The sequence below is a fragment of the Crocodylus siamensis genome, chromosome 4, assembly GCF_052110815.1.
Source record: "Crocodylus siamensis isolate JL-2025a chromosome 4, ASM5211081v1, whole genome shotgun sequence".
In the NCBI taxonomy this organism is placed as follows: domain Eukaryota; kingdom Metazoa; phylum Chordata; order Crocodylia; family Crocodylidae; genus Crocodylus; species Crocodylus siamensis.
This window is the reverse complement of record NC_143398.1, coordinates 173,934,780-173,948,022: the sequence shown is the minus strand read 5'-3', so window position 1 is coordinate 173,948,022 and position 13,243 is coordinate 173,934,780. Positions and strand designations below refer to the sequence as shown.

The following is a 13,243-nucleotide window of genomic DNA, read 5'->3' as shown; positions in this document are numbered from 1 at the left end:
GATCTGGTTTTTGTTCTGCAGATTCAACATACCTGGATACTTTGGCTAAGATCTAGAGAAATATCCTTATTTCCAGAAATGTTTATTTTTTTTCTACCCACAATTCCAAACGTTTCTTTAGCACTGCCAAAAACAGCTTAATAAACTGTTGGGGGTGTGTATACATGTACTCTGGGGTAGGAGAGGAGGGGGTGTTTTAATTAGAGGGGCTCCTGGACAGCCATTCTAATTAAAACACCTCAGCATCATGTGTATTCAGCATCCCACATTTCCAAATGGCTGGGAGGGTGGGGAGCGGCTTTAACTAAAGCTTATTCAATGAGTTTTAATTAAAGTGTTCCCCCCCCACACACACACCATTTTGGTAATCTGGGATGCTGAATACACGTGACACTACAGCATGATGAGCATTCTAATTAGATTATAGATTAACTGAACAGCATTAATTAAGTCTGCTTCAGTGTGTTCTAATTAGAATGCATCAGAGCATATATATAAGCACTCTTGGAGATCAGGGCTGGAGGGTAGTATAAGGATTTTATAGAGAGTGTCATAAAATTATTCTCCTTATATCTTTTTACTTATCAAATAAAAAGAGAAACATGGAGTTTGGGAAATGCTTGGAGTTCTAAGGGGTATTCAAATCAGTTAACAAGGAAAGGCATAAGTACAAACGAGAGTATCAGTTAAAATCGATAAGTTTCTAATATTAGGAGAAAGGAGGAAAGGAACAAGGAGGAATAATTCAATAATATAAGAAGCATATAATACATGTATGTGGGCGCTTCTATATGTGCAATTAATATGAAGCAATAAACTCTGGAGCACTCTGAGCCAGACTAAACTATTCCTGTGTGCCCAGGACAGCAGCAATTTAAGCCAGGGCAGAGTAGGTCTGGGCTGACAAGGTCATTTGGGGAGGAGGGGGTGGGAGGGAAGAGGGTTCTTATCAACCAGTTTCTTTGTTAGAGGTTCTGTATAAACCTAAATAGAACTGGTAATTTTAAAACGATGAGACAAGAATTGCTGGTTATAGACTATATTGATCTTTCTTTTGGGGAACCAAGGAAGGTGATGGCTTAAGGAATAAAAAGGGGTGCATGTGGAGAGACTAGGAACAATTGGAGGTGAAGTTTGTCTGCTGTGGCATATTGAATGCATAAAGGGTCCATAAAGGTGACAGGAAAAGCCCATTAGGAATGTCCCTAATGGAGGGATCTTTTGGGTTGTCAGAGTATCCAGTTCTGTTACTCTCCATTGTAGCCCCAGTATAACCAGTACTGATGTGTAGACACAGCAGCATTATGCTACTCTTCAGCTGTTCTTAGCTGCAAGACAGTCCTTAGGGGTGAGGCAGCAGAACTTATCCAAGAATCCACTGCAGGACACGGAGGTGCAAAATTAGCTTTAAAATACATTCACTATCCTTTTTCTGTGTCTGTACCGAGATACAGTTTAGTGGACTGTGTCTTTAAGGGGCTCAGTAATGGCAGATATCAGGGAAAATACTACTAGTTGGATTGAGGGCAGAATGATATCTGAGTAATTTGCAATAAGGGTCTGTTTATTCTTAGTTTTTTTGGAGGGTTTTTTGTGCATGTGTGGCCAATACAAAATAGAGACACTGTATGCAACTCAGTCAAAAAGAACAAGCTCATTATACCCATAGTGATCTGGCAACTTTTATTAACAATCTCATGACATATGGCTTTGTGAAGCTCCATTGAAGGAGGATCTCTGCTTATCTTTTCTTAGATAAAGGTTTTCAGTAGAAGTTTCTAATCTTTTTGCTTGGGGAAAAGGCTTGAAAATGTGACCTTTATAAGGCCACAGGATTTTCAAGTCAATCTCAAGGGACCTTCTTCACAGGGCTGACTAAAGTTTTAATTTTTGAAATTGAGTGTTGCACACACACTGTGTGCGCAGCAACTGAGATTCATTCATTCCAAGTCTCTGAATTATTTCTTTAGTATTGGTCAGAATGATTTTGGGCGCAGCTACTCAGCTAGAAGGAATCAGAACAACTCTAACTGGCATGAACTGAAGAATTTGGTCTAGAGGACCAAATTTTGATGGCCTGGAATCCACCTATAAAATGTAATCCTAGTTCAAGCCCAAAACAGAACAAAACCAGATTTGTCACAGCTCTACTTCCTTTTTCTTTTCTCTTTTTTCTTTTCTTTGCAAAGAAAATAAGTATAATATTGGAGTAACTTAGTGAGGAATCAGGGTGATGGTTGCAAGAAAAGGATAGAAGACCGGATCTCATCATCTGGTATGAATTAGTGCAGCTATCAATTGCATTCCACTAATGACATTTGATTTTTGCCTCTTAACTTCCTGAACCTTATGCATTCTTGTCAAGGATTCCCTCTCTACTGGCCCACTAGTCTGATGTTAGGTAATTGGCTACTAGTTGCAAAGCCATTCCAAAGCTAATGATCACTGCGTTGTCGCATAATATATCTTGATTGTGACATAAGGCCTCCTTGTGTAACCATGACATTTCCCTGAGATAAAATCAACCTCCCACATACTACAAATTAAAAATTTGTCACTGCTGAGTAACACCCCAAGGAAAATCATGTTCTTTACAGCAAGCCAGCTTGTGAGATTGTTATTTCAGGAACCTTTTGGGGGGAAAGGGGGGAGAGAAAAACACAATTCTGAGTTCATATCCCTCTCTTCCTCCCTTCTCCCTAGTGTGGGACAAACCGGCATAGCTATTTGGCAACATAGCTCTTGTGGGAGCTGGGGCTTCATGAACTAGGAAGAGCTGTGCATACCATCAGCCTTCCTACAAACAGCTATGACCACTTGAGGTACATGGAGGTCAGGAGGGATGGCACTAAATCCTGTTTCCTTTGGAGAGCCAGTCAGGTTGATGCAATGCAAGTGGTCTAGTCTAACCTATGTTTAGGTTGCTTTGTCCCATGGAAATTTATAAAAACTGCTTGTTCCTTGACAAATTTCTTCCTAATCACTTTATTAGGGAGTCAACATTTTGGTGTGCTCTGTGTCCTCTTTCTGTAGAACAACCAGTCTTACTCCCTTGACATAGTGTGCCTTCACATGAAGATTTGACCTGATAAAGGCAATGAAAGGCTAGGTTTGAACTGAGTTTATGCCTGCAGACTAAAAGTGACTCAGGACTGGAAGTGGTAGGTGAAATTAAAGGCATGGATTGCAGTGGATGGTGCAGCAGTCATCCATAATATGTACTTACAGTCCTCAGGCTGAAGTTTGAATTGTTAAAATATATCCATTTCTGAACTCAATGGCTTTCTGGCCCTTTTTAGCTGCATTTCAGCAGGGGTGTTGCTCAAATGACATCGGAGTTATGAATTCCCAAACCATGAATTTGTTCACAGGTCTATTCTGGAACCGGTTTTCTGTGTAAGTGTACAAATTCAGGAGATCACAAAGCAGCTGTGGTTGCAAAAGGTCAGAGGTGGATAAAGACGGGCTTCAGTGGTATGGTGGTCACCTTTTGTAGGACTGGACCATGCAGCAGGAACCTCTCAGGACTTTTTTTAAATTGCCAAGGCATGTAAGAATCCTAAACCCCCTTCCCCTCCATGCCCAAAGGCATGTCCTCTCCCTGCCTGCTGCTGCTGCTTTCCCCATTGTCCCAGGGGTAGGGGAAGCTTCAAAGCTGCTCCTGTCCACTCCACTCCAACCAGACTTCATGGGGGGTTGGCTCAGTTCAGTTCTCCCTTCCTAAGACTGCTCCTGGGGGATGGGGCAGGCTGGGGAAACCTACCATCCTGCCTGCTGCCATTGCTGTTGTTCTCAGCTGGGCCAGTCCTCATGCAGCCTGGCTGGAGTGTGCAGGAGCAGCTCTGAAGCCCCCAGACAATGAAGAAAGCATCAGGAGAGATAGGGAAAGGGAAGGGAGAGGATGTGTCTTTGAGCATGAAGGGGAAGCAGGGGGATTCGTATGTGCTTTGGGGACTTAAAAAAAGGTTCCTAGAGGCTCCCGAGGCACTGTCTGCTTGCAGCACTGGGTGGGAGCAGGCTGGGAATAGACGATGCAGCTATCCTTGCAGTGCAGGTGACTGTGCCAGACCCCCTTTGCCAAATCCTGGATCTGCCCCTCAGAAGGGTTATATTGCGCCTATGCAAAACACATACCAGGCAAGTGGAACAGGAGATGTCAAAAGCCACTCTTCTGGGACACAAAAGTAAAGGTTTAATGAGGTTTCTGATTAAAATGCTCTAATGTTGTCATTACCCCATGGGAAATTGACTCATTCCTTTTCAAAAATCCCAGCAAGGCCTATGATGCACTCTTTGACCCCAAGTCTGAGCTGCATTCGCAGGTGGTACAGCTTGAGGGGACAAAGGCAGCTTTCTGCTATCTTGTGCCTCTAGGATTCTGGGTTTGTTGAGAACTAGCACAGTCCCTTGTTTAAGTTAAAGGAGACCCAGGAGCTTGTCTAACAAAATGCCAGATTGCCATAATCCTCAGTGGACCATTCAATAGCCCAGAGTATTAATGAAGGAACAAGGAACCTTTGCAGCAAAAGCGTGAGCTGTCATTGTTTGAAATACTTCTTACCTGTGTGCTTTAGCCACTCACCCTCTGTGTACTGGCACTGGAGAGATCCTGTAACAATTATGCTTGCAGATGGAAACTTAAGGTGAAATCCCTCCCCCCCCTTTTTTTTTTTGGACCACTAGATTTATTCATTTTTCTCTCAGGTTTACAAATGAACAACTATAACATAGGTAAAGTTGAGGCTGCCTTTGGAAATGGTCAGGCCCCAGTTACGGTTTTGAAGATGTTTGCATCCACTAATATAATTATGATGCTGTCACCCTTAAGAGGCTTGGGGATAACTAGTAACCAGCTGTGGGGATGGTGATTAAAAGGCAAGCTACTAAGTACCAGGCAGGCCTCATTTCCATATCAAAAATAGTAGCAGAGTTCTTTGCCGAGGGTTTTTATTATTCTTTATAATAAAAACACAAGCATATTGGCAAGTATACATGTTATATGCACACACACAATTCTATGTATATAAAGGGTTTAGTCTGTCTGTCTGTAACGCTCTTGGTCAAGTACACCTGCACTGCAGAGAGGACAAGCAGCAATTGGCTGTGTGGGCCCACGTGTGGGGCAGAGGGGGGAAATGGTGGCAGTGCCCCGCCACCCCCCCAGTGCCCGGCAGCCCAGGGTGCCCAACGTGCACACACATGCAACAGCTGGCAGGCAGGGGGAGGTGGTGGGGAGGGAGAGGAGGGCAGGGGAACCCTGCTGCTCCAGGGAGGAGGCAGGGGGGAGGGAGCCCCCATGCTGGAGGAGGAGGCGGCAGTGGCAGAGGAACTGTTTACACAGGCGGCCTGAAGGGTGAGCGGGGGTGGCCATTCCTTTGTTATTTGAAATTTGTCATTCATGATGGACAATTGGCTAGTATTACATCATTACAATATTACACAACATTAATAAATATTATTATTTATATATGTGTGTACCTATTGTATGTACACACATACAAGAATGTTATAAATTCTTATATGGCATGACTAAGTGAAAGAGCTCCAGGATTACAGCTTTAGAATAAATATATAATCATATAGCAATATATCACTTGGTTGGGGTTTTTTTCCCCCATTTATTTTAATCTTGTATTTTGTATGTTTTGAACTGACAAACCTTATTGAAAAATGAGCCTGATTCTCATTCCAATAAATAACTTTTTTTCAGCTCCAGCAGGGGCATTCTTGCTAGTGAGAGTCAGGCCCAAGATTTGCAGGGCTACTGACAGACATTCAAAAGAAAGTGCAATGGGACCTGATGCGTGATCCCCACAATTGCACTTCCCACTATGCCACATATACATGGCTAGAGGAGTGATTGTGGGATCAAGCATTGTATCCCATCATGCCATATTGCTGGTGAAAGGGAGCTGAGGATCATGACCCCAGGCTCCCCTGCACTGGCAATCTTCACTTTCATGACTGGGAGACCCATCAGTTGTCTGGAGCTCTGAGCACCATGTGGTCCCATGGCTGAAAGCTACAATCAGCTGACAGAGCTTCAAACTGTGGGAGTACATGGTGTGTCCCCATAGTTGGGAGATCTGATCACTGATGGGGCTCTCAGCCACAGGGGCACATGGTACCCGCCATGGCTGGGAGTTCTGATCAGGAGCTTCTGTCAGCACAATGAGCACCCCTTGCAGAAGCCCTGATTAGCTGATTGGATCTCTGCCAGTTAATTGTGGCTCCCACCCAGGGATCCTCATTGTACTTCCCTAGCTGGGAGCTCAATCAGCTGACCAGTGCTCCCAGCCTCCAGAATGTGCTCTGGAGGCTGGGAGCACTGGCCACACATTCAATTAAAAGCACGATAGGAAGCAGCCCCAAAGTTGTTGTATGTATTTTGTGTAATAACTTTGGTGTTTGTTCCTGGTTTTGCCACACCATTAATTGAATGAATGTGTGACCAGGTCACTAAACACAGGATTGACTAGTTATCACGTCTTAAATGTAACATGTATCAGGTCTAAGAAGAACATAGAGCACCATTAGTGACTCAAATAAGGAAAACTCAAATCTCAGGCTAGGTACAGATGTTACACTTATTGTGCTTTAAGGACGCAGAAAGTGCTCTAAAGCCATAATTGAACAGATGTTCATGGCTCTTAAAGCACTTTAAAATGGCAGATTGCACTCTAAGGGCATTTATACACATACCTTTACCTGCTCTGATGCACCAGATATCCAGCCCATTGTAGCAGACTTGATTCATTGGGTCTGTGGAGCATGCGAGCTGACGTGCCTGATGCTGTGTTGCAGGCGCTTGTACAAACAGCGATATGCGCATCAGTGCACAGAAAATGGCAGCAGTGCTCTTTTGAACTAAAACACCTTCAGTGTGTTTTAGTTCAAAAGCATACTGCTGCCATTTTCTCAGTGCTGACATACGTTTTGCCGTTTATACAAATGTATCCGCCGCAGCATTGGGCGCTTTTAAAATTGCCCAGCACTGCGGCAGATGCATGTGTACAAATGCCCTAAGTTAACCTTTGATGGATGAGGTATTAGACTAAAGCACTTTCTGTTAGAGTGTTTTATTAAATGCCTGTGCCACATCCCATTGAGGGTTAACTTAGAGTGCAATCACGATCACCCCAGACGGCATTGTGCAGGGTTGTGGTCTAGCCTCAGGCAGACTCGTTTGCTCTGCCCAAGCACTGGGCTGGCCCAGCTCCCTTAGCTGTCACTGATCCCAGACCCCTTCTCTCACAGCCTCCCTGGTCAGGCAGCAGTGCATTATGGGGTCAGGGCTGCTGCAGGGAAAGAGTGCAAGTGCCTGGCTCGGGGGCTATGGGGGAAGAAATCTGGGGTCTGCAGCCCTAGACAGGCAGTGGCATACTGTAGGACCAGGGTTGCTGCAGGGACACCGAGCGCTTTCCCCTGCAATGCCCCTGGGCTGGCTGGAGGGCTGCCCAGCCAGGGAACCATGGGGGAAGGTGTCCAGGGTCTTTCTCCCCACAGCAGCCCTAGCCCCACAGTGCTCTGCTGCCTGGCTGGGGAGGCGGTGGGGGAAGGGGTCCAGGGTCTCGCCCCCCCACAGCCACTGCTGACAGTCACCAGCTTGGGGGTGGGGGCAGGGCTGGGAAGAGGGACAACTTTGGCAACCTCCTGGGAGGAGTGCAGGAGTGCTCCCAGTGGCCAGTGCACGCAGGATCCAAGCCCCTCCACCAAACAGTGAACGTCTGTTTGGTTCACTCACTGTCTAACTTACAGCACCTTAAGTAAAGCACAAGAGTTGGAGCATTTCTGCTGGGGGCTTTTTGAACATCTGTACTTAGCCTCAATGTGTGCATACATATGTACTAAGCTGACCTAAAATAAGGCGACTTAACTAAGTTGACTTAAGCTAAACCATGTTGGAGCATACACGTGTACAGCTTGTTGACATGGTGGTAGCCATCTTGTGAGCTAAGTTGACTTAACTAATGTGGCTCAAGATAATACACATCAAAGATGTATTATCTTTCACCACATTTAAGTTGACTCTGCTCCACATACTTGTGTATGGTCTGACAGTTAAATCGACTTAAAGTTAAGCCAGCTTAGCTTGCAGAAAGGTAGTATGTGTGTACGTACCCAGTTATTGCATTTTACATTTCATTTTTTCCAGGCTTTCTTGCTCCTCGGAACCTTCCTAGTGCAGGTTTTCTCCCATTTCTACAAACTCTGCTTTGTGATTCAGATGCCAGGTGTAAGAGCACACCCTACACACCTGAAGATCTGCTACCAAATTTTAATGGCATCTCACCTCCCAGACGGTAAGGGAATACAAATGTGCATGGTTGTTATAAACTGCAGGTTTTCACTGAGGTACAGGGTATTGTAATGAGTGTGGTTTATGTGCAAAATTTTAGGTTTGTGGTGGACTGGTCCCAGATCCCATGTAGTAATATACTAATTGTCCTCTGGGACCCTTAAAGATGTTTGTAATAAAATGAGAGTTGGCAGTAACATTTCATTGCCTGATGCTTTCCATTATAAGAGAATATTATACTTCTTGCATGCTAAATGAAGCTGGGAATCCCCTAAGAGATTATTCTGGTAAGCCAGATCTCATAGCATGAAACAGTGAGTTACCTTATAGGAAGGGTTGGCTAGATCCTTCAGCTGGTCTAAAACCCTTGATATTGGTGCAGCTTTGCTGAGTTACATCATTATATGATCTGGTCCAAAATAGCTAGGGTGACATTGGGAACCATTATCAAAACCTCTATAGTTTCAGAGTTTCTAGAGTCAGAAGGGACCTGAGCAGATCATCTAGTCTGACCCCCTGCCATGGCAGAAAAGAGTACTGGGGTCAAACGACCCCAGCAAGATGTTCATCTAACCTCCTCTTAAACACCCCCAGGGTAGAAGCCTGCACCACTTCTCTTGGAAGTTGGTTCCAGACCCTAGCCGCCCTGACTGTGAAGTAGCGCCTCCTGATATCTAACCTAAACCTACCCCTCTGCCAGCTTGTGACCGTTATTCCTGGTCACTCCTGGCAGTGCTCGGGGGAACAGTGACTCCCCCAATGCCTGCTGAACCCCCCTGACTAGTTTATAACAGGCCACAAGATCCCCCCCTCAGCCTTCTCTTGTGGAGGCTGAACAGGTTCAGGTCCCGTAGCCTCTCCTTATAGGGCCTGCCCTGTTGTCCCCTGATCATATGAGTGGCCCTCCTCTGGACCCTCTCCATGCTGTTGACATCCCTCTTGAAGTGTGGCGCCCAGAACTGGACGCAGTACTCCAGCTGTGGCCTGACCAGTGCTGCATAGAGGGGGAGGATCACCTCTTTGGACCTGCTCGAGATGCATCTGTGGATGCATGACAAGGTGCAGTTGGCCTTCCTAACTGCCTCTCCACACTGCCAGTCACACTCTCCTAGTTGTAGGAGAAACTTGTGCAAGAGAGATTAATCTTATTTATACCAGACTTTATACCTGCAGGCCGCAACCAAGTCCAAAGCCCAGTCTTGCTGGTCATTATACAATTATTTACTAAGAGACAGTTCTTTCTGTGAAAAGCTTGCAATCTAAGAGCCCCCAGTTTCTTGGTTCATTGTAAGTCACCTGTAACTCTGTTCTTCATTAAATGTCTTCAAATTCTGTTACCTGAGCTACCTCTAGTTTAATGTATATTCTGTAATGAGCATTGTATATGGAGTTACAGGACTCTTCTGTTCTTTTTCTCATCAGGAAGCAGAGAGAGTCAGCTAACCTGGGGAAGGACAGTCATCCGTCACCCCTGAGTGCTGAAGCTCCAAAAAGCAGGAATGCTTCATTGGGTAGGTAACAGCACATATGGTGCAGACCATGACAAGGTCCCCAGTCACTCGTTCCAGTCTCCTCACCCTTGCTTCCTGACTATCTGGGTCCTTTCCCCATCTAATGGTTATCTTTCCTGCTATGCCTTAATGTTATAGTTTTGTGGGGAGGCTGAACTCAGGAGGCAGATGTGGGTTTTGGGGTAGGACTTTGCCTGAGCCAAGGCCCTTCCTGGCCTCAGCTTGCTTTTGCTTTGGCTGGGTCCAATGGCACGGGATCTGCTGCACCAGGACCCTAGGTTCTTGGGCTTCAGCTCCAGCCCTCCTGCAGGTTTTTGGCCACTCGGCCTCCAGACACATCCCTTGTGGGCATGGGGGTTATGCTCCCCCTGGTCCTTGGTGTCAGATACCCAGTCGGCTGACACAGCGCTATCCTACTTCTGAAATGTGTTTGGGCTCTTGCCCATATGCACTGGCCCAGGGTTGTGGGCTCTGGGCATACTCTGAACTGGGTGCCCCTCCCACACCCCAGTGGTGTTTATACCACCCCTTACAGCCACTTCAGTCCTCTGGTGTAAAAATAAATAAAAAACATGAGCATCTGTTCTCAAAACAATGCTACCAAAACACAGTGCTTCCCTGTTGGGGTTAATCTCCCCCTGCAGTAGCATCAATACAAAAGTTAGAGGTACTTAAATCTTGCTGGTCCAGGTGCAGGGTTCCTGCCACCCTCCTAAGGCACAGGATACTTCCTCTGTAGGCAGCCCGGGCAGGCTCTCCCTGGGAGCTCTGCGTCTCACGACTTCTATGGCCACACTCACTCTTCTGAACCAGGTCCTGGGCTTATGAGCTTCTCCTTGGTTCACCTGACCCTCTCTCTCTGTTCGCAGCCTGCCAAATCCTATCTGCACCTGGGGTGGGCAGCCGTTTTATTTAAAGCTCCCTTTGCCAGTATGAGTCTGTTTAGAGGATGGGGCTGGCTGGCAGACTCAGGGCTCCTTCCACCTCTCAGTAACGGGGCATGGGCCTCGTTACAGTAGATTATTCAATTCAATGAGAGTTTCTCTTCATGCTGCTTATAAAGATTAGTTATTTTAAAGGTTGATCTTTTAAAACTCTCTGGACAGAGATACAAATCCTAGAAGAGCACAGTTGCAACAACTGTTGATATGTTCTTTATGGTTCCTGGAGTAAGTAATGATTTTGTTTTAAACTCTTGGCAATAATTAAAACTCAAAAAATTCTTACCTGCTTAAGGATCAAAGCTCAGACACTCCTAGGAATTAGTCCAATGTTGGATTAAGCCAAGATACCAGGCTTTACAGGTGTAATTTTTTTTAAAAAGTGCTATGAAATCTTTGACTCTTCAGTCAGTCAAGCATTTTATACAAAATATATTTTAGGAATTTTGCCCTTGCTTTCTCTCTTCACAAATTGTTCACAATTTTTTCTCAAATTCATTTCTTATTCAAAGTTATTTGATGGATAACTTCCCTGCATAATCATTTCTTTGTAGTTCATTTTCAGCATTGTAGATATTTATTATTTAAGCTGTTTTCACCAGATAATTTTCACTTATCTCATTAAAAAGGTATAACTTTAGGTCCTGGATTTTCAGTACAAAGTGTCACAGTTATTTAGTTATGATAATGCCAACTATGTATTTGGATTTTCCTGTACCCTCAGGACAGATGGTCACTGCTTTCAGGGGATCACTGTTGCCTTATGACCAAAACTAGTGTTCTGTGAATATTTTGTAATGGACAGTAAATATTCACTGCTTCATTAAGTGTTTCTAAAATATTTGCAAGAAGGGAATCAAAATGGATGGGAATACAAACTAGGTTGGACAATGATCAGATTTTTTAGCGTATTCTCCCATTTCTAATAACCACAGATGGTCATGATAAAAAAATGCCAATATTTTTGCCAGTGAAAATGTTGGCAGCTGTTCATGACCACAGAAATTTTGCCTGTCACAGATATAGAAAGGAAAAGTAAGAGACTGCCCTCAGTGCCTTGCTAGTACATTGTGGCCCATGGCCCAGGGAAGGCTGGAAGTTCCCTGCCTTATATAAATACTGAATGATTTTGGCATGTCAGTAGCCACACCTTAGAAGATGGACTAGTAATGCCCCATGCAATACCCTTTAACGACATACTTTATTCAACAGGTGGAGACTTATGATCTCATTTGTTTTGGAATATTAAGTAAATTATAATGTCTAAAATGTCTTTATTGTTACAGCACTACTGGAGCATATAGATCACTTGAAAAGAATCTTTGAAGGTGCCTCCTCAGCATTCAATTTGACCTCCAGAAGTAACACGTCCAACAAAATCTTCACTTTGGGGGGGGTAAGTGTTGCATGAGGTGCAGTTGAATGGATTTAATTTTTCCTTTTTAAAATGCTAGCTTTGTAAGTAGGCCTTCAGATGGTGTAAATTGACTTCAGTGTTGCTATTACAGTTTATTCAAGCTGAAAGTTGAGACTCTTTTTCCAGAAATAGAATCAGTTTTTTAATTTGGAAACATAGCAGTGATGAGTTTCAAAGAGATTATGAATAGGAACCTCCATAAATCACACTGAAAATACTACCTGGAGTGGCTCCTGTGATGTTTCTCATTTTGCTACTTGGCTCTCCATCCTTGACTGGCCAGGCCATTTGCTGCTGATCGCCATTTCCACTTCCCCAGCGATCAGTAATTAGCTTTGCAGTAAATGTCATGCATCTACACGTGTGTGCCTATTACACTGGAGTAAACTAATTTACTCCACTGCGGAATAAAACTTGTATTTACTTAATACATAATACACGTGTAGACACTGCCCTGGCTAAGTGGGGTATGAGGGTGCTTCAGTATGGGGACTGAGGGCCCCAGCCAGCCCCTCCGCAGCATGTTGAGCCAAGGGGAGCAGCCCTGGGCTGACCCCCAAGGCCTTCTGCCAGCTGGAGCTGCTCCAGACCAGCTCAACATGCTGCAGTCCTGGTTGCAAGTGCAAATGGCATGCCCAGAGCAATAAACTTCACAGCAGTAAGTGCCAGAGTTTATTGCTTTGTGTTAATATGCACATGTATATGGACCCACAGACTAGTAAATGCCAACATACCACACCCCCAATATTTTAGCATAGGACCCCTCTGCTTATTCAAAATATGGATGTGTCTTTGGTAAAAAGTGTCTTTTTTCAAACTAAACTAAAGATTATGGTCACCATGGTCATTGCCATCAAAATCAGCACTTGGTGAAAGCTACCACACAAAGAAATCTCTAATACTTAAGTTACCTCTGTATTTAAAGGTTGAAAAGCTAGAGTATTCATTTAGAGATATGAGAAACTCCTCTCTGAGTTAACTTGGAACAAAAGCTTTTTTTTAATATTTAATGTGTATCATTATGCTAGGGATTATATGCACTTAGAATTGATAAATTGTTAACTATAAAATTATA

The 13,243-nt window shown here is 44.4% G+C and overlaps 1 protein-coding gene across 1 annotated transcript in view; it reads left to right on the top strand.

The window, feature by feature from the left end:
• The window catches only part of ABCA12 (ATP binding cassette subfamily A member 12), a 131,431-nt gene that overhangs the window by 20,531 nt on the left and 97,657 nt on the right, over nt 1–13,243 (top strand). The window contains 3 exon segments of the mRNA XM_090044936.1: nt 8,156–8,303; nt 9,722–9,810; nt 12,038–12,147. Coding sequence (XP_089901062.1) covers nt 8,156–8,303; nt 9,722–9,810; nt 12,038–12,147 — 347 coding nt within the window.